This window comes from Nicotiana attenuata, chromosome 11 (assembly GCF_001879085.1).
Source record: "Nicotiana attenuata strain UT chromosome 11, NIATTr2, whole genome shotgun sequence".
NCBI lineage: Eukaryota > Viridiplantae > Streptophyta > Magnoliopsida > Solanales > Solanaceae > Nicotiana > Nicotiana attenuata.
In genome coordinates, this window is record NC_031999.1 from 27,086,928 (window position 1) to 27,107,638 (window position 20,711).

At 40.6% G+C, this 20,711-nt stretch overlaps 5 protein-coding genes and 1 pseudogene across 5 annotated transcripts in view; 2 read left to right on the forward strand and 4 right to left on the reverse strand.

Moving 5' to 3' along the window:
* Window positions 1-9,902, forward strand: part of LOC109234277 (SNF1-related protein kinase regulatory subunit beta-3) — a 12,297-nt gene extending 2,395 nt beyond the window's left edge. The window contains exons 2-3 of the mRNA XM_019400189.1: window positions 9,396-9,497; window positions 9,573-9,902. Of these exons, the coding sequence (XP_019255734.1) occupies window positions 9,465-9,497; window positions 9,573-9,902 (363 nt within the window). The 5' untranslated portion in view covers window positions 9,396-9,464. The remainder of the gene's footprint in view (window positions 1-9,395; window positions 9,498-9,572) is intronic.
* On the reverse strand, window positions 10,055-11,021 carry LOC109234276 (auxin-responsive protein SAUR68-like). Its single transcript, XM_019400188.1, has one exon. It carries the CDS (start codon window positions 10,829-10,831, stop codon window positions 10,319-10,321), a length of 513 nt encoding a protein of 170 aa, XP_019255733.1. The 5' UTR covers window positions 10,832-11,021; the 3' UTR covers window positions 10,055-10,318.
* On the reverse strand, window positions 11,631-12,796 carry LOC109234278 (auxin-responsive protein SAUR68-like). The gene has a single exon (XM_019400190.1). The coding sequence runs from the start codon at window positions 12,701-12,703 to the stop codon at window positions 12,263-12,265; it is 441 nt and encodes a 146-aa protein (XP_019255735.1). The 5' UTR covers window positions 12,704-12,796; the 3' UTR covers window positions 11,631-12,262.
* Window positions 13,589-15,034, reverse strand: LOC109234279 (auxin-responsive protein SAUR68-like). The gene has a single exon (XM_019400191.1). It carries the CDS (start codon window positions 14,671-14,673, stop codon window positions 14,233-14,235), a length of 441 nt encoding a protein of 146 aa, XP_019255736.1. The 5' UTR covers window positions 14,674-15,034; the 3' UTR covers window positions 13,589-14,232.
* Window positions 15,765-16,431, reverse strand: LOC109235012 (annotated as a pseudogene).
* On the forward strand, window positions 16,835-17,593 carry LOC109235013 (auxin-responsive protein SAUR68-like). Its single transcript, XM_019401031.1, has one exon. It carries the CDS (start codon window positions 17,047-17,049, stop codon window positions 17,482-17,484), a length of 438 nt encoding a protein of 145 aa, XP_019256576.1. The 5' UTR covers window positions 16,835-17,046; the 3' UTR covers window positions 17,485-17,593.

Sequence of the window (20,711 nt, forward strand, 5' to 3'; positions counted from 1 at the left end):
TCTCTCTCTCTCTCTCTCTCTCTCTCTCTCTCTCTCTCTCTCTCTCTCTCTCTCTCCCTCCCCCTCTGTCTCTATCTCTGCGTCTCTCTCTCTCTCTGGGAGTTATGGGGTTTTCTCATTTGGACTTGTGAACTTATCTGTGTAAAAGTGAAGAGATCTTCTAGACATCTTTAGGATTTAGTATAGCTGCTTATTGTTTGATCACTGGAAAGTTTCAAGTGTTATAAAGAGGTACCCTTTTCTCATTTGCACAATTACTGGAAGCTACTGTAATTAGTTATATTCTCATATAAATTCGTCCTTTCATCATCATTATTTTACTTTTGAGAAGAATAGAGACTAGATAGAGTCAAATAAATTTGGTATTTGTAGTCATATCATAATTGAAACTTTTGATTGAAAATTTATCATAGATAGCATGGGGGCCCTTTCAATTTTATAATCGTACATGGATTATCCTTCGTTTCTGTGGAGTGTTTCGTTCATCATTGTTTGGGTTTTGAAATACCATATATATCATTATTTAATACATGTAGAAAGTTTTATTATCGTACATGGATTGTGATTCATTGCTGTGGATTGTTTCATTCATCATTGTTTGTGTTTTTGATATATGAACAATGCATGCGGAAAGTTTCTTTTATGGGTCTTTTTCATATTTTCGGTCAAGCTTATAATTGTCTGGTTGGTAGAGGAAGTTCCATATTGGGATTATATAACGTTGCTATTTGAGAGCGTGACATCAGTTTCAAGGGTGGCACTGGTGTTACACCTAATCTAAAGAAATTTCTGTGAAAACTGAAAAATGCCTACTCAGGTTGGGATACTGGGAACCAGAGGTCTACTAGATGTGATCTACCTTGATTAAGCGGATTAGCTTTCCAGATTATGTATATATTGCACCTCTAGGAACAAAATGAAGGGCAAGGAAGTTTCCCTTTTTAATGGTCAAGGGATTCATAATTCTCATGTTTTAAGCTCTAAATTTCTCATATATTATGGAAAATTGTTACTGCTAATATTTGGGCAGCTGAGAGAGGATATTTATGTGAATTGTAGTTTGAAGGTGGGGCCTACCTTTTTCACATGGATTTCTTTCCTTCTGCTGCTTCTAGAACATGGAGAATGCTATTGAAGCGCATGCTTTCCATTTTAATGATAAAGTTAAAAGAAAGTTTATATGAGTTTTTAGTTTTGAATAGGAAGTAATGTAGTTAAATTTGTTCAGCAAAACAATTTCAGAGTGGTTTCTTATTGATATGTAGAATGATGTTATGTTATTTTCTGTTTCTTCTCCAACCCCCCCCCCCCCCCCCCCCCCCCCCCCCCCCCCCCCCCCCAAAAAAAAAAAAAAAAAAAAAAAAAAAAACTCTTTTCTGCCTTAGCTTGTCCCCGAGGAGGGCGAAAGTGAGGTGGTTTCAGAACCTTCAGGTTTACATTTGATTTGTTCTAACAGGATGTAGTGTAGTAAAGATCATTCGGTACTCAGTAGAATGATTTTACTAAGGTTTGTTATTGATATAAAGTAATGATTTCATATTGCTCTTTTTCCCTTTTCTTTCTTCCTCCCTAAATCTTCTCATGTGCTGTAAAAATTAGAATGATTAGTTTGTTCCAAAGGAACTGGAGGGACTGGAGTCTGATTTTGATACCGTCGGGCTTAGATTTGGACCCATAACCACTAAACCTTCCCCTTAGCTTAAGCACATATATCATTCGGAGGCTGGGTGTTTAGTTTATTGCCTATGCTTGGAGGAGTTGTTTGTGACAGTAGAGTTAGAAGCTCTTCAATCACCGTTACCTGTTTTTGGATAGGTTGTAGGACCTGATTGGGAAAAATTGAGTCTGATTATGTTGGAGGAAATTTCCTATATTGGAGTTTAAGGTAGGAGAATGTGAGTCCTGTGCAGGAATTTTGGTGGATAACTGCGTGTCAGCTTGAAGGAATTTGTTCAACCGTTTAAAGGACAAAGTGGGTTATTGTTCACCATTATTTCTTATTCTCATTGATACTAAAAGATTTTAGTCATATGTTATTGCGTCCCGTGAAACTCTTTTGATCTCTCTCTCCCTTGGTTACTCATTTAGGGGTCGTTTGGTTGGTGAGATAAGGGATTATAATCCTGGGATTAGATGCGGGATTATAATCCTGGGATTAGATGCAGGATTATTTTATCCCGCGTTTGGTTGAATATTTTGAATTCGGGATTCGGAATCCCGGATTAACTTATGCCACAATTGTGGTATTACTTAATCCCAGAATAAACACTAAAATGACAAAGATGCCCTTTTCCTAGGCTCTTCCCCCAAAGCTCTTTACAAAACTCAAGGTTTAAATTGGAAATAAAAGTCTATCTCAACTTATCTAGCATACACCAAACACATGTTTTATATTATACCCCGTAATATCCCATTTTTGAACCAATGAACCAAACATCTTCCAATAAAAATATATCCACTAAATAATCCCGTCATTATTTAATTCCTGTATTATAATCCCGTCTTATAATCCCGGGGTAACTTGTTCCCCAACCAAACGACCCCTTATGCTATAATGGCATCTGAGTTTCTAGTGGAAGTCCATACTTTCTTCCATATTAATTCAATGTGTTTCAAATGCTCCTATTAATTAAGAGCAGCTGAGACTCCGTAGTTTTGCCCTCTTGTAAGCAGTGAAGCGCTTTCTCCAATGTAAGTTCATAGTCTCAATCATGTGATGCCCATTAGGACGACATGTTTTGGGAGAATAGCTCTATAGATCTTGCATGAAGGTTTCTGCCAAGGGAATACCTTCTTTGGATTCGAGGTTTGATAAGATAAGGATCTTGTTGTAGACATTTATGAGAAGCTTTTACAGTAGAACAGAAATGCTTGAAACCATGAATCTAGTCATCTTAGTTTAAAACCATCATTGAACAAGGTCATTCTCTTCGATTGCAGGTGCCATGTATAACCAGGAACATAATGTATGTCATGGGCGGCTTTCCAGCCATGCCCCATGACCCCTTGGGCGCGCCCCGTGGCGTCCTAGCGAACCTCCCAATGCCTAGCGCCACGGACGGCCCCGTGGTCTTGGCCGCGCCAAGTGACAAGCGCGCAGGTGCCTCTGTCGCCCCACCGATATCCCTCGCGAGCGCCATGCCGCAGGCAGAAGCCAACAGCGCCGCGCGCGCAGACCGTGATGCCAAAGACACTGCTGCTGACAACGGGCCTGCTGCTGCCTTATAGAAAACTAAGTCATTTTCATTGTAAATATAGAGTAGTTTATTTCATGCACTTTCCATTATGTTTCTCTAGCTTAATTAGGTCTACTCCTGTAACTTTGGTTTATTTTTTTTAAGTACTATTAGGGGGGATCAAGCAATCAAAACTTTCTAGCAAGCAAGCAATTCTCTGTACTGGTGTCTCTCCCCCTCGACACCGCGTTGCCTTTCTGTAATAGCTTTCATTAATGCAATCAAGCTTTCTTTCATTCTGAATTCTCATTTCTGTTCTCTCAATTGCTCTTGACATTGGTTTTCCCGTACGGCACTGACAATCTCGTCTAGCGTACGGAGGGGACCTCAGTTGGCGGACAGCAACTGAACTGACATCAGTTGCCTAGCCGTACGTCGCCCTTCCAAGGAATCTCAGGAAGGCGCCGCGTATCAGTTGGTATCAGAGCTTAGGCTCGACATCGGACGAGGGAACGTATTGACATACCACCATTTCTGACCATGGTGAATCATGGGGACCGCATTGCGGCCCTGAAGGGACGGTTGAGGTATGGCGACCTATCATGGATACGGTGCTGAACTAACGAACCAGCCTACTGCAAAGGTTGGACGACCTGGACCGCAGAGTGCTTCGGGTCGAAGTTGACGTTGAAAACATCAGTGCGGACTCCGAGGAGATCGGCAGACGGCAGCCACAGAGGCAGCCGAAATCTTTGACAAATTCGAGGGGCTCCAGCAGGAGCGCACCGAGGATTTAGCCCACAGGGCACAAGAGGGAGAAAAAGGTGACTGCCATGCAACAAACCATTGACAAATTGACAGACCAACTCAATGTTGTCAACGTCGGCTTTACAGGGCCTACTCCGAGGAGTGGAAAACCAAATCGGAGGTGCTGTGAACTCCGCTCCCGTGACAAAGAAGCTGAAAATTCCTGAGCCAAAGCCATACAGTGGAGCTAGGAATGCCAAGGAAGTGGAAAAACTTCATCTTTGACGTCGAACAGTATTTCGATGCTATTGGGGATCTGGAGGAAGCTAAGAAGTAGCAACTGCTGCCATGTATCTTCAGGGTGATGCTAAACTCTGGTGGCGTGTGAAGTACAAGCCATCAAGGCGGTGAAGATGCTCTCGAGACATGGGCCGAACTGAAGGCAGCCATACGCCTGCAGTTCTTCCGAGAATGTGGAATATAATGCAAGGAGAAAACTACGGGAGCTCCGCCAAACAAAATCAGTGCGGGACTACGTGCGAGAATTCTCCGCACTCATGCTCAGCATACGGACATGGGATAAGGACAAAACTCTTCACCTTCATGGAAGGTTGAAACCTTATGCCGCGTGGAGCTACAGAGACAAAGGGTAGATTCCCTTCCCAAGGCCATCCAAGCAGCTGAATGCCTTGGGGACTATACAAATGGAAGCTCGAAGGGACAGGCCTCAGCCGCCTGCCCGAGCAGGGTTCAAAGGGGGCAGCCCAGCAGTGGTGGCCTTAGCAAAAATGGGGAGATCGGAACTCAAACAAGTCTAGATCCTTCCTCACGGCAGACAACAGTGCTACGCCAAACAACAATGACCGGGCGAGAAAGCCCCCTTCAGGATGCCGTCATTGCGGCGGCCCCCATTGGAACAATGAGTGCCCACATGCACAGATGAATGCCCAATCAGGCTATGGATGATGGGACTGATGACGACTCAGACGATGCGGAACAGACTGAACCAGTAGGTGCCTTCAATGCAATTGTGGGTTCCATTTCCGAGGCACTAGCGGAGACCAGTGCTGGATTCGTAAGAAGAGGACTCATGTCCCGTCTCCAGGAAAGGGAAAGAAGGCGAATGAAGGGACTCCTCTTAAACAAGAGAGGACCTTAATGTTCGTCGAGATGAAGTGAATGGCAAGCCCATTCGGGCTATGATAGACACGGGTGCTACCCACAACTACTTAGCCTCGACTCAGGTGGAGCGCCTTGGAATAGTTGTAGGGAAAGGTAAAGGTAGCGTCAAGGCTATCAACTCGCCTCCCCAGCCAGTGGGTGGAATAGCTAAAGAAGTACCGGTGAAGCTTGGTCCTTACGAAGGAAAATTCAACCTGCGAGTGGTGATCATAGATGACTTCGAGTTGATTGTTGGGCTGGAATTCCTAAGGCAAACCAACACCATGCCTGTACCATTTGCAGACATGCTACTGATGATGGGTACCAATAGGGCCAAGCCCTGCATTATCCCGTGCCTGCCCATGAAGATGGCCGTTGAGAACATCTCGGCCTTGCAGTTGAAGAAGGGGGTCAAAAGGAATGAACCTACGTTCCTGGCAACCCTCTGCATTGAAGATATAGAACGCTCCTCGGTCCCATTCCTGAACCCGTGAAGGAGTTACTACTTGGAGTTTGAAGATGTCATGCCACAAGACATGCCAAAGCGGCTCCCGCCTAGCGCACTGTGGACCATGAAATTGAGTTGGTGCCGGGCGCGAAGCCACCTGCCTGGGCGCCTTACAGAATGTCCACAACCGAACTTACCGAGCTTCGGAGACAATTGACGGAAATGCTTGATGCAGGATCATTGTACCCTCCAAGTCCCCATATGGGTCCCCTGTTCTATTCCAAAAGAAACATGATGGCAGCCTGCGACTCTGTGTGAATTATCGAGCTCTAAACAAGATCACCGTGAAGAACAAGTACCCCATTCCCTAATGGCGGACTTGTTTGATAGACTGGTGCTGCTACGGTGTTCACCAAGATAGATCTGAAGACAGGTTATTGGCAAGTTCGGATTGCAGAGGGTGATGAACACAAGACGACTTGTGTGACAAGATACGGGTCATACGACTTCCTGGTCATGCCATTCGGCTTAACCAACGCCCCTGCTACGTTTTGCACTCTCATGAACCAAGTCTTCCGAGAGTACATCGACGAATTTGTGGTGGTCTACTTAGATGACATTGTGTATATAGCCAGACATTGGAAGAACACCTGGGACACCTGCGGAAGGTCCTAGCACGGTTGCGAGAACATGAACTATATGTAAAGCTGTCCAAGTGCTCCTTTGCTCAGAAGCAAATTGATTTCCTCGGACATGTCATCGAGGAAGGACGCCATCAAGATGGACCAGCAGAAAATCCAGGCCATCACAGATTGGCCGACACCTAAGGATGTCCACGCCTTGAGGGCGTCCTTGGCCTATGCAACTTCTACAGGCGGTTCGTGAAGAACTACTCGCTTATCGCAGTGCCATTGACAGAACTCCTCAAAAAGGTCACACCTGTGGGATTGGGACCAAGGAGAGCAGAGGCCTTCAACGCATTAAAAAGCGGGCTGATGTCTAGTAGTCCGCGTCTTGGCCCTTCCTGATTTGGCCAAGCCGTTCGAGGTACAAACAGATGCTTCTGACTATGCACTCGGTGGAGTCCTGCTACAAGAAGGGCACCCTGTAGCGTACGAGAGTCGGAAAGCTGAGGATGCAGAGCGGCGCTATGCCGCCCATGAGAAAGAATATTGGCTGTCGTCCACTGCTTGCGTCTCTGGAGGCACTATCTGCTGGGAACCCCGTTTCGTGGTCAAGACAGACAACACAGCTGTTAGCCATTTCATGACTCAGCCGAAGCTGAATGGTCGACAGGCCAGGTGGCAGGAACTCTTAGCTGAATTCCACTTCAACTTGGAGTATCGCAGTGGAAAGACCAATCATGTTGCTGATGCGCTCAGTCGGAGAGCTGACCTAGCATCGGTGTGCCTACTCGCCACCCTAAGGGGGAGCGAGGTAGCCACATCCATCAAGGACCAAATACGGGATCTACTCATCAAGGATCCTGCTGCTCAGTATTTGGTTGATTTGGTAGGACAGGGCAAGACTCGCCAGTTCTACATGGAAGATGGTTTTCTGAAAGTAAAAGGGAATCGACTTTATATTCCTAAAGGAGGAGATTTGCGGAGGACTCTTCTAACGGAATGTCATGATACTCTGTGGGCCGGCCATCCTGGTGAAGAACGCACCATGGCGTTACTTCGTCGTGCCTATTATTGGCCTCAAATGGCCGATGACGTCGCTCAGTATGTGAAGACTTGTCTAGTATGCCAGAAGAACAAGTCGGACCGCTTGACACAAGCGGGACTCTTGGAACCACTTGCTGTTCCAAAGAGACCTTGGGAAAGCGTTTCCCTGGATTTCATCACCGGATTGCCCAAGGTCGGAGATCTCACAACCATCTTAGTTGTGGTGGACCGGTTTTCCAAGTATGCCACCTTTATTGCAGCCCCACAATATATATCAGCAGAAGATACAGCTCGACTCTTCTTCTCTCATGTCGTCAAATATTGGGGCCTGCCCAAAGACATTGTTAGTGACCGCGACTCACGCTTCACTAGCAACTTTTGGACCCAACTCTTCAAGTGCCTTGGGTCAAAATTGAGTCACAGCTCAAGTTTTCATCCGCAATCTGATGGCCAGACGGAGCGGTTCAATGGTATGTTGGAGGAATATCTCCGCCACTTTGTAACCGGATCGCAGAAGAATTGGGTGAAGCTTCTGGATGCTGCTCAACTGTGTTTCAATTCACAAAAGAGCTCTAGTACCAACAAAAGCGCTTTTGAAATTGTTACCGGACAGCAACCGCTACTCCCACACACTGTGAATGCACCAAACATGGCTAAATCTCCTCGAGCTGCCAGCTTCTCAAAAGAGTGGAGGCGGAATTTGGAGATAGTGCGGAGCTACCTTGTCAAAGCCCAAAAGCGGATGAAGAGGCATGCTGATCAGAATCGTCGCTTTGTTGAATATCAAGTAGGAGACAAAGTGATGGTCAAAATTCCAAAGCGGTACTTATTTGCAGGGGTCCATGACCCTCGCCTATTGCAAAAATACATTGGACCCTTGTCCATTGAAAAGCGTATTGGGAAGGTTGCATACCGGGTGGATACCCCAGCTTGGTGGAAAATTCATCCTGTCTTCCATGTCAGTCTCCTGAAACCTTTTCGGGAAGACACGGAGGATCCTTCAAGGAGCCAGCTCACAATACCCAGTATTCGAGGTCCCAATTCAACCGGGAAAAGGCGTGTTGAAGCTATCCTTGATGACAGAGTGATTCATGCCTCAAGGAAAGATCACCAAGAGTTTTTGGTGAAATGGCAGGGCTGTGATGCAGAAGAGAATACTTGGGAGAGGGGAACAAACCTCAAAGCCTACAAGAGCCTCATTGAAGATTATTTTGCAAGTAAGGCGCCGAGGACGTCGCCAACTCAGGTGGGGGAGAATGTCATGGGCGGCTTTCCAGCCATGCCCCATGACCCCTTGGGCGCGCCCCGTGGCGTCCTAGCGAACCTCCCAATGCCTAGCGCCACGGACGGCCCCGTGGTCTTGGCCGCGCCAAGTGACAAGCGCGCAGGTGCCTCTGTCGCCCCACCGATATCCCTCGCGAGCGCCATGCCGCAGGCAGAAGCCAACAGCGCCGCGCGCGCAGACCGTGATGCCAAAGACACTGCTGCTGACAACGGACCTGCTGCTGCCTTATAGAAAACTAAGTCATTTTCATTGTAAATATAGAGTAGTTTTATTTCATGTACTTCCATTATGTTTCTCTAGCTTAGTCAAGTCTAGTCTTGTAACTTTGGATTATTTTTTTTAAGTACTATTAGGGGGGATCAAGCAATCAAAACTTTCTAGCAAGCAAGCAATTCTCTGTACTGGTGTCTCTCCCCCTCGACACCGCGTTGCTTTTCTGTAATAGCTTTCATTAATGCAATCAAGCTTTCTTTCATTCTGAATTCTCATTTCTGTTCTCTCAATTGCTCTTGACATTGGTTTTCCCGTACGGCACTGACAATCTCGTCTAGCGTACGGAGGGGACCTCAGTTGGCGGACAGCAACTGAACTGACATCAGTTGCCTAGCCGTACGTCGCCCTTCCAAGGAATCTCAGGAAGGCGCCGCGTATCATGTATCATGTCTTTGTTCATCTGAACTGCGTAATTCTTCTTGGTTTCCATTTAGGATATCTTTTTTTTGAGTATCTGTTCAGTGCTTTATCTAATTTGTATATATCATTATTTTCCATTTGGCAAGCTTATTATATTTAGCCTTTTAAAATATATGCTCCTGCTTTAATGAGTGGATGACACCTGAATAGTTATTAATTTAAGGCTTTGAATCATTTCAAACTAAAGGTTCCATCTCTTCTTTTTTTTTCTTCAGGTTATCGATTCCTCTGTGCACAGCTTTTACCATCTTAGGTGGTTTACGCTACTCGTCGTTGAAGTAAACATGAATCAACCACATCAATATGGTGAAGATCAGGTAAGTTGCAAATTTCCTGTTAGTAATTGTACCACTAATTCTTAAACTATGTTTAATTCTAAGTTATGCACACAGGATGAAGCCACTGTGATAGGTTTCGAAGTTCCAAGATCACCCGATGCAAGTTACAACAACGTGTATCCTGGGAACGAAGATGAAGGGCGGGAACCGCCAATGCTCCCGTCACATCTGCACCATACCTTGTTAAACCACCAAACGACTAGAGATCAATCTGCATCCCTCCCCTCGCCACAAAATGTGGTTCTAAACCATCTCTATATCGAGAACAGAGAAGCTCCGAGATCGGTGGTGGCGCTCGGGGTAACACATCGCTTTCGCTCTAAGTATGTTACTGTAGTGCTTTACAAACCAGTTCAAAGGAGAGGAGGTAGTAACAACGCCTAAAGTACATGATGGAAGCACCATCTTTGTTTGATTTGATGGAAACAATAGAGGTAAATACACAGCAATTGAGCAGCGGGAGAACATTTACTTCTACACAGCTGCCTGTGAAAGTAGGAAAAATTAGGATCTTGATCATCCTTGGACTTGAATAATTGAAATTAGGTTTTGGTTGGTTTCAAAAAATTTACTTGTACTATGGAAAAAATTAGTCATGTTCTTGGGGTTAGCTTGGGTTAAGCAGAGTTTTATGGTTGTGCATTGCACTGTAGCACCAGATTGATGAAAATTGGAACAGTGAAGTTCCTGATGAATATATATTCTATATGTATGATGCACTTTACAATTATGTACTCTTCGCCTATTCTACAAAACTATTTGAGCTATCATATATGAAGAAAAAAGATGTTGATTATGGCTCAATAGACAAGTAGCTGCTGGTTTTCCCATTGATGTTGTAAAGATGTTAATCCGCAACATGAAGTGATTGAGAGGAGCAATGCTTTGTTAAGTTCTCCAGCAGCTGCTCCTGTCTTGATTAGCAATATGATGTAATCCATGAAAAGTGAATCACATGGCAATGTAATAGGTCCACAACTTGGCAGCCCAAATTCTTCTTCAGACTTTTCCAAGAGTTGCCTAATGAGCTCATTTTCCAGGTAGGACAATGGAATCGCAAAGCGCCTTTGATCAGCTGTGTACACTACAAAATGGCCTTTCTCAACTATAGAAAATGTTGTACTGCAGTTGTCTGCATCATTGCCATTTCTTGGAAGTGAAATCCTTTTCCTTTGAATGGCTGCAAACTTCTGCCATTTCCTGGCCATCTTGATGAGTTTCTTAGCACTGAGCATTGTTTGACAGTAAACTAGATAAAATTGAAAACTTTGGAGGAAACTGATACTGCTTGTTTGGATGATGAGAAGTTTCATAAAAGAGGATTATTTATACTAGAGGCCTTAGATAGGCTTTGAGTTGCAGCTGAAGTTTTTGCAACTATTCACCAAAGGCAAAACCTTGTGGTGATGCCTGTTGGTAATGTTTGATATGGGGTCATTTAGATTGTGGATAAAGCTAGTTTGAATCATGAATGATATGTTTCTCCCTGTCTTCTCTTTGGTAGAAAGAAGACATTTTTTGGGTCAAAATTGAATTCTTTTGGACAAGTTAGGAAGAGCTAATAAGGTTATGAAAAAAGGTGTAGGGCCTTTTGTCTCTCAAAATAATTTGGTCTGATAAGCAACATTATCAAATGCTTGTCAGTCAGTATGAAGGCAATTCCATGTGTGCTGCATGTGGTATTGTCGTTCTAGTTGGACTTACCAAAAGCTTTCCCAATCTTTCACCAGTAATTATCAGGATGTCTTATGACATTATTTTTTATAAATACACATCCAATTTTTCAAAAATTTCTTTCTTTTCACTCTAATAGACAGATAAAATAATGAATTATTGGTTGCAGAAACTAGAATTATTTACAGCTCTCATCCCCTGCCCTATATGGTTGTAGATTGAACTGCCTCATTATACAAAGTTCCTAAGTCATACCAATGTATATAATACATTAGAACAATAATAACAACAATAACAAACCCAGTGCAGTCCCACAAGTGGGGTATTAGTAGGGTAGTGCGTATGCATGCCTTACTCCTACCCTTGGGAGGTAAAGAGGCTGTTTCCGATAGACCCTCGGCTGAAGAAGATGAAAAGCAACACTAGAAACAAGCAATATCAACCACAAAGGCCAGAAAGATAATAACAACAATCTAAGAACCAGAAAAATAGACAGGAGGGAAGCTTGTTTCAATATTTTGTTTCAGTGTGTCTGTCTAAAGATAGATAATGCCTGAAGGTGTTCATCATTATACATTTGGATATGAATGATTATTTGCTAGAAACTAAAATCCAAGTGGAGCTGGGGTAAGTATGAGGTATGATCAGTCAACCATTGAAATTTTTTATAACATTCCAAATGATTGCTGCGATCTGCAGCTTCCTTCTCAATCTAGTGTTATCAAGTATGCGATTTTGCTGCAGTTAAAGGGGAACACTTCTACTATTTCACTTCATTTACTCTTTTGAGTTAATTTTCCATACCAGCAAGACTTGCGTGGACATTATTCGTATATCTGAAAGTCTTGATCGACAAAGTTGACTATTCGTATAAAAAATAAGTGTATTTCTATAAATAGTGCCAGACCAAGATGAGAATCTAAAAGTCCTCAATCACCAAATTGGATATAAATCTAAATCTGGTTAAATTCAGATAAAACTCTATTGCACTTACACACTTCATTTGCCTACTTTTCATCTGTTATACAATCTGTTTTGGTCTATCATTTACTAAAGATAATGATCATGACTCAATAAACAAGAAGCTGCTTGTTTCCCCATTCTTGGTGTAAAGAAGAAGTTGAACAACAACATGAAGTAACTGATAGGAGCAATGCTTTCTGAACATCTCCAGCAGCTGCACCTTTCTTGATAAGTGAAATTATGTATTCCATGAAGGCTGAATCACAAGGTAATGTAATAGGGCCTCCACTTTGCAGCCCGAACTCTTCCTCAGATATGTTTAAAAGTTGCAAAATGACCTCATTTTCCAAATAAGCCAATGGAATCAAAAAGCGCCTTTGATCAGTTGTATACACTACAAACTGGCCTTTTCCAGCTATAAAAGATGTAGATGTACTACAACCGTCTACATCATTTCCATTTCTTGGAAGTGAAATCCTCTTCCTCTGCATGGCCGCAAACTTCTGCCATCTCCTTGCCATCTTTATGAGTTTCTTAGCACTGAGCATTGTTCTTTTCTCTGGAAGATTGGAAACAAGAAAGTAAACTAGAAGTCTAGAGACCTTTGAAGGCTGAATGGATGGTGTTGTGGTTGATGATGAAAAGGCTCATGGAAGGGGGATTATTTATACAAGAGGCTTCAAGTTGGAGCTGAAGTTTTTGTGACTAACCACCAAAGGCAAAGCCATGTGCTAATGCCTGTTGGTCATGTTGACATGGGGCCTTATATTTATGTTTGAATTCGTGGAAGATGATAAGTTTCTTCCTTTCTCCACTTTGGTCGACAATGAAATGTTATGAACTTATGATATTGACCCATGTGTAGGACTATTTTCTAGGACGAATTTTCTTTCAAGTGGTAGGTTATGTTTTGTTGGTGAAAGGCAAAACCATGTGGTGCTGCCTTCTTGGTCATGTAGGTAGGGAACTTTTAAATTGCAACCATGGCTGGTTGTGCTAAACCACAAAATTGAAGTTATAGAGGGACAAAGAAGGATTAAGTTTGTTCCGGTTCTGGTTTTCTTTTGCCAGCATCTTACGGGGCTTATCCACTCCAGTACCAGGTGTTGGTTACGTTAATGATAATGCAAAAGCAGGTGGTTGATATAAATAAGCATTCTTTTTATGACCAATAAGCCTTCATCAACAGGAATGAGATGAACGTTATCGATTGGACAGTGAAAATGGTTTTATGCTGCTTTTTACATAACTTTCTTCTGAGTTTGTCATATCATTACCTTATCCATTTAATTGTGAAAGCATCAAGATGGATATGTCAGGTGCGCGACCAGCAGGATAGATAAGTACTTGTAATGATTTTTGTCCTACGGAGAGATATATTGCACAAAAAAAAAAAAAAAGAAAAAGAAGAGAGACCTACAATGAATTCACCATAATACCAGTGGTTCATAGTTTATTTGGATTTGAGGCTTGCTATGCTCTTCAATTTCATCTGTGCACATTGTAGAACTATGATCTTGTTAGTCAACAGAAATGCCCCATTCAAAGTAATCATACTGGATTTTCATTACTTAGTCCAACTTACTAAGACCACTTGTTTTTGTTAGGTGGGTTTTCTGTCAATGGGTCCAGATAATGGTTTATTTACATCAGAGTTATGAGCTTACTGGAATTGCACATGCAATGTCTTGGTATAAACTGTGACAACCCGCATCTTTGCGATGAAACTTACTGGAATCTGCAGCTTCATTTTCAATCTATGATTGATCAAGTATGAGAGTTAACTAAAGTTAAAGGGGATCACTATTATGATTTAACTAATTGTGTGGGAATGATTCATACATCTGCTAGTTTTAATCCACAATGTTGGCTACTGGCATAAAAAATAAGGTCCCTGTAAACTATACCAGGTCCAAGATGAGAATACTATAAGTTCCAACTGAATCGAAAGTTTGAGATCTATAAATCTGGTTAAATTTCAGATAAAGTGGTATTCGATCTGCAATACACAGATTCAATTGCCTACTTTTCACCTTCTATACAATCTATTTTGAGCCATCATTCGCTAAAATATAACTTAATAAACAAGAAGCTGCTGGTTTCCCCATTCTTGGTGCAAAGAAGAAGTTGAACAACAAGATGAAGTAACTGAGAGGAGCAATGCTTTGTGAAGATCTCCAACAGCTGCACCTTTCTTGATTAGTGAAACGATGTAGTCCATGAAGGCTGAATCACAAGGTAATGTAATAGGGCCTCCACTTGGTAGACCGAACTCTTCCTCAGACATGTTTAAAAGTTGCAAAATGACCTCATTTTCCAGATAAGTCAAGGGAATCAGAAAGCGCCTTTGATCAGTTGTATACACTACAAACTGGCCTTTACCAGCTATAAAGGATGCAGATGTACTACAGCTATCTTCATCATTGCCATTTCTGGGAAGTGAAATCCTCTTCCTCTGCATGGCAGCAAACTTCTGCCATTTCCTTGCCATCTTGATGAGTTTCTTAGCACTGAGCATTGTTCGTCAATTTCTCTGGAAGATTGGAAACAAGAAAGTAAAGTAGATATTTGGAGACCTTTGATAGCTGAATAGATGCTGCTAGTAGTTGATGATGAAAAGGCTCATGGAAGGGGAAATATTTATACAAGAGGCTGGAGACAAGATTTGAGTTGGACCTGATGTTCTCGCCACTAGCCACCGAAAGAAAAGCCATGTGCTGATGCCTGTTGGCCAGGTCGAAATGGGGCCTTAATTTATGGATGAAGCTAGTTTGAATATTGAGAAAATGATAAGTTTCTTCCTTTCCTCACTATGCTCTACAACATAATGGATGTGTTAGTTATGATATCTACTTATATGTAGGACCTTTGAACAATGCTGATAGTTTGAGACCTTTAAATGAAGAATTGATTTTAGAAATGGTAAATTATGTTTTGCTGGTGAAAGACAAAACCATGTGGTACTGCCTTCTTGGTCATGTTAGATAGGGAACTTTTAAATATGACCATGGCTATTTATGCAAAAAACTACCACATTGAAGTTACATAGGGCCAAAGATGGATTAGATTGTAAAATTCTGCTTTTCTTTTGCCAACATCATTTGGAGTTATTGATTCCAGTGCCAGCTATTGTACCTGAATGATAATGCAAAAGCAAACTGTTTAATCTAGTTAAGTCTTTACTAACAGGAATGAAATGAACCTTACCTATTTGACTGCTAAAATGGTATTACTCGACTGTATGCCTTGGTGAGGTCACCTATATAGATTTAAAACCCGAATTTGGGAAGTAGTGTTTATCAAGTTAAATTAGCATCCTACAACCAACATTCAAGACACCAAAAGTTTTCAGGTAGAAATACTATGGTTCTTATAAGTTGTAATACAGGACAAGGATAAGTCTGAAGTCACAGTATTTGATCCTGAGTTCATCACAACTTGTTTAGTGAATATTTTTGAGGCCAATTTACTAAATAAAACCTGATCACACCTCTTGAGTATTTACTTATATTATCATTGTAAATCGATTAAATTCATAAGACTATTAGAAAGAAAATGAAAAGAAATCAGGAGCTTCTAAATAATAGTAAGAGAATAGAGCAGTTCAGAGAAAACAATATGGAGATTGGATAAATAATAGAAGTTAATATGCTGTACACTTGTTGAATATCATGAATCTATTACAAAACTTATCATGATCAGTTGAATATCATGAATCTGTTACAAAACTTATGATGGTCAGGTCAATAAACTAGCAATTGTGTGTTCCTTTGTTCCCGTGGGCACGGAGCTGATGAGCATCTGGTTGCAACTGATACAAGCAAAGCATTCTGAAGATCTACAGCTACTCCTCTTTTGATGAGCGTTATGATATAGTTCATGAAGGCGGCATCACATGGTAATGTAATAGGGCCATCATTTGAGAGCCCAAATCATCTTCGGACATGTTCAGTAGTTGTATGATTACCTCATTTTGAAGATAAGCCAAAGGAACCACAAAGCGCTTTTGATCAGCTGTATAAACCACAAAATGCCCTTTGTCAACTACAAAGGATGATGTGCTACAACTATTACCATCATGGTGATTGGACAACGGATATGAAATTCTCTTCCTCTGCATTGCTGCCATTGCTGCAAGCTTCTGCCATTTCTTGGCCATCATGGTGAGTTTCTTAGCACTGAGCATCATTTTTTTTGGAAGATTAAAAAAAAGACAGTAGACTAGATAATCGAGAACTTTAAAGGAAACTGATAGTGCTTGTCTTTGATATGTAAAGGCTCATAAAGAGTTTTATATATTTGAGTTGCAGCTGAACATTTTGCAACTAATCACCAGACAAAGCAATGTGGTAATGCCTGTTGGTAATGTTGATATGGGGCCTTTTAGAGTATGGATATACTATAAAGCATAGATGATGATAGGGTTTTTTCTTGTATTCTCTTTGATAGACAGAAAATATTAGTTAATTATACATGAGAGCCTCACCATTGCCAGCACATGGTTTTTCCTTTCACCAGCAAAACATAATCTACCACTGAAAAGTATAACTACTGACACAGTTCAAAGGTCCTACATATGAGTTGATATCATAACTAACATGTCTATTCTGTTGTTATCGGCCAAAGCAAGAAAAGGAAGAAACTTATCATCTTTCGAACATTTCAAACTAGCTTCATCCCCAAATTTAAGGTCCCATATCGACATGGCCAACAAGCATCAGCACATGGCTTTGCCTTGGGTGGTTAATGGCAAAAACTTCAGCTCCAACTCAGCTCCTGTTTCCAGCCTCTTATATAAATACTTCCACTTCCATAAGCCTTTTCATCATCTATTCAGCCTTCAAAGATATCTAGACTTCTAGCTGACTTTCTTGTTTCCAAAAACAAAACAATGCTCAGTGCTAAGAAACTCATCAAGATGGCCAGGAAATGGCAGAAGTTTGCGGCCATGCAGAGGAAGAGGATTTTACTTCCAAGAAATAGCAATGATGCAGATAGTTGTAGTACCTCATCATCTTTTATAGCCAACAAAGGCCAATTTGTAGTGTATACAACTGATCAAAGTCGCTTTGTCATTCCCTTGGCTTACCTGGAAAATGAGGTCATTTTACAACTTTTAAACATGTCTGAAGAAGAGTTCGGGCTACCAAGTGGTGGTCCTATTACATTACCATGTGATTCAGCATTGATGGACTATATTGTTTCACTAATCGAGAAAGGTGCAGCTGCTGGAGATCTTCGTAAAGCATTGCTCCTCTCAATTAATTCATGTTGCTGTTCAACTTCTTTGCACCAAGATTGGGGAAAGCAGCAGCTCCTTGTTTATTAGTCTTGATCATTATCTTTAGTAAATAATAGCTCAAACTAGATAGTATAGCAGGTGAAAAAGTGTGTATTACAGATGGAATACAACTATATCTGAATTTTGACCAGATTTATACCTTTCGTTCCATTTTCAGTTTGGTGATTGAGAACTTTTAGATTCTCATCTTGGTGTGGCAATATTTACAGGAAACACTGTATTTTTTATCCAAGTAGTCAACTTTGTGATCAAAACATACAGATATACGGATCATGCCCATGCAAGTCTTAATGACATGAAACTTAATTCTAAAGAGTTCAAATGAAGTAAAACCATAAAAGTGTTCTGCTTCCACTGCTATTAAATCTCATACTTGATCGATTTAGATTGATAATGAAGCCATTGTTTACACAACTAACTGGGATGCAATAACAAAGCTCAATAGTTCACTTTTCTAGTACATTATACGTATCTCATCAAGACATTATATTGCATGTGCAGTTCCAGTTATCTCTATAAATCTGATGTAAGTAAACCATAATATCTGGACTCATTGTTAGAGAAACCACCTAGCAAAAACAAGGTGGGTTCAGCTGCATAGAGAATTACAGATAAGGTTGTAAATTTACTACTTTAACTTGGCCCACCGCCGAAAGAAAAGCCATGTGCTGATGCCTGTTGGCCAGGTTGAAATGGGGCCTTAATTTGTGGATGAAGCTAGTTTGAATATTAGGATGATGATAAGTTTCTTCCTTTCTTAAATATGCTCTACAATAGAATGGATGTGTTAGTTATGATATCCAGTGGCGGAGCCACCTCATAGGAAGGGGTGTCATATTTGACACCCCTTTGCGGGAAAAATACAGGCGTATGTGCATGTTAAGGATGTTGCTCTTGCCCACATACTTCTCTACGAAACTCCTTCTGCATCTGGCCGCTATATTTGTGCTGAGAGTATGCTTCATTGCGGCGATATGGTTGAAATTCTTGCCAAATTTTTCCCGGAGTATCCAATCCCCACCAAGTAATTTTACTTCCCAAATCTATGGAGTAGCAAATTTTGACCTTTATTTGAACTAACCTTAGTGCATAAACAATTCTGCTTTGTTTTACTTTTAAAATTCCATATTCTGAAAGTTGTTTAGAACTAGTTGAATTTTCCTCGTTAAAAGTTAGTAGTACATTAATATTCTTGGAAAGAGCAGGGGGAGGCTTGTTGGCACGTTCTCAGGCATTCCTACCAGTTTTCAATTCCCAGGAGTTAATTCATATGAAAACTTATATGTATATATACTATGTATTGACTCCCCTTATTTTCCCGATATGTTTATATTTATATATGTTGATACCCCTTAACGAAAATTCTGGCTCTGCCACTGATGATATCTACTCATATGTGACCTTTGAACAATGCTGATAGTTTGAGACCTTTAAACGTAGAATTGATTTTAGAATGGTAAATTATGTTTTGCTGGTGAAAGACAAAACCATGTGCTTCTGCCTGCTAGGTCATGTTAGATAGGGAACTTTATAAATATGACCATGGCTAGTTATATTGTTCTATTCTGCTTTTCTTTTGCCAACATCATTTGGAACTTATTGATTCCAGTTCCAGCTGTTGTACCTGAATGAATAACACAAAAACAAAGTGTTTTAATATAATTATCTTTTCATGATCAAAATAAGTCTTTACCAATAGGAATGACATGAACCTTACCAGTAGTAAAAATGGTTTACTACTGCTTTCGACGTAACTTTGTTTTGAATTAGTCATATCAACATCACCTTATCCATTTTATTGTGAAAGCCACAAGCTGGTTATGCCAGGTGCAAGGTCTCCAGAGATTTTTTTTTATAGATAATAAGGGGTGAAAAATTATTGCCCTCCGACCTTTTTATTAGTAATAATTTTTGTTTATTACATTGGAGATTCATACCGGTATTACTACATTGTATGCCTTGGTGGCGACTTACATAGATTTAAAATTAGCAGCCTAAACCAGCATTCAAGAGACAGAAAATTTTCCAGGTAGAACTACTGTGGTTCTGATAAGTTGTGTAATATATACTCCCTCCGTTTCAAATTAAATGAGGTAGTTTGACTCGGCACGGAGTTTAAGGAAAAAAAGAAAGACTTTTGAAATTTGTGGTCTTAAAAGCTTAAGGGGTAAAACTTTGTGGGGCCATGACTTTTGTGCGGTTATAAAAGTTTCTCATTAAGGCTAAAATGGGTAAAATGAAGAGTTTAAAGTTGAATTATTTCCAAATTTAGAAATATGTCATTTATTTTGGAACAGACTAAAAAGGAAAGTACCTCATTTAATATGAAACGGAGGGAGTATATGTCTAAAGCCACAGTATTTGATCCTGAGTTCAATATTATCGAAACTTGTTTTGTGAATATTTTTGAAGCAAATTTACTAACTAAAACCTCATCATACTTATTAAGCATTCATTTATATTATCATTGTAAATGGACAGTTAGAAAGGAAGTGAAAAATCAGAAGCTTTTAAATAATTAGAAGTCAATATGGGGTTTGGATAAATAATTAGAAGTCAATATGCTGTACACTTGTTGAATATCATAAATCTGCTAGAAAACTTTGTTAGTAGACTGTATTTGTAAAATAATTCTGGAAATATAAATGAGTATAAACAGAAATGAACATAAACAGAAATGACATAAAACCAATTCGAGCCCACTGAATTCACAGTGTTTCCTTAAGGAATTTAATCCCCTCCTAGTACCCAAGGTTATGGATTATTTCCTCCCAGGATAGAACGAATTACACACTGGTGTAGTGGTACTTCAAACCCCAGTGTTTCAGCGAACACAAAGTTCGGTAGCAAATCACACTTACTTTTTGCTTTGTTTGATGCTAAAAGTATGCAGAAGAAGGAGAAGAAACTCAGAAAATCGTAGTGAAATTCTGAGCAGAATAGTGTTGTATTTATAGCCAAAGTTAGGCTGAAATCTGAAGAGGTGCAACTCTTCAAAATGGCTGTTTATGCAAAACGCCCACAGCATAAATGCCATTACATAAATGGCCATTTACTCAATAATAAAGAGGGAAAATAAAGAGGGAAAATTGAAGAGGGTAGTTACTTTTCTGTTACCAAAACAGAAAAACGGATTGGATTTAATATTAATATTTAATATTAATATTTTGTTATTAAAACAAATATTTAATAACATTTCTGTTAATATTTTACTATTAACAAATAAATTTGGTCCAAAAAGTTAATCAATCAAT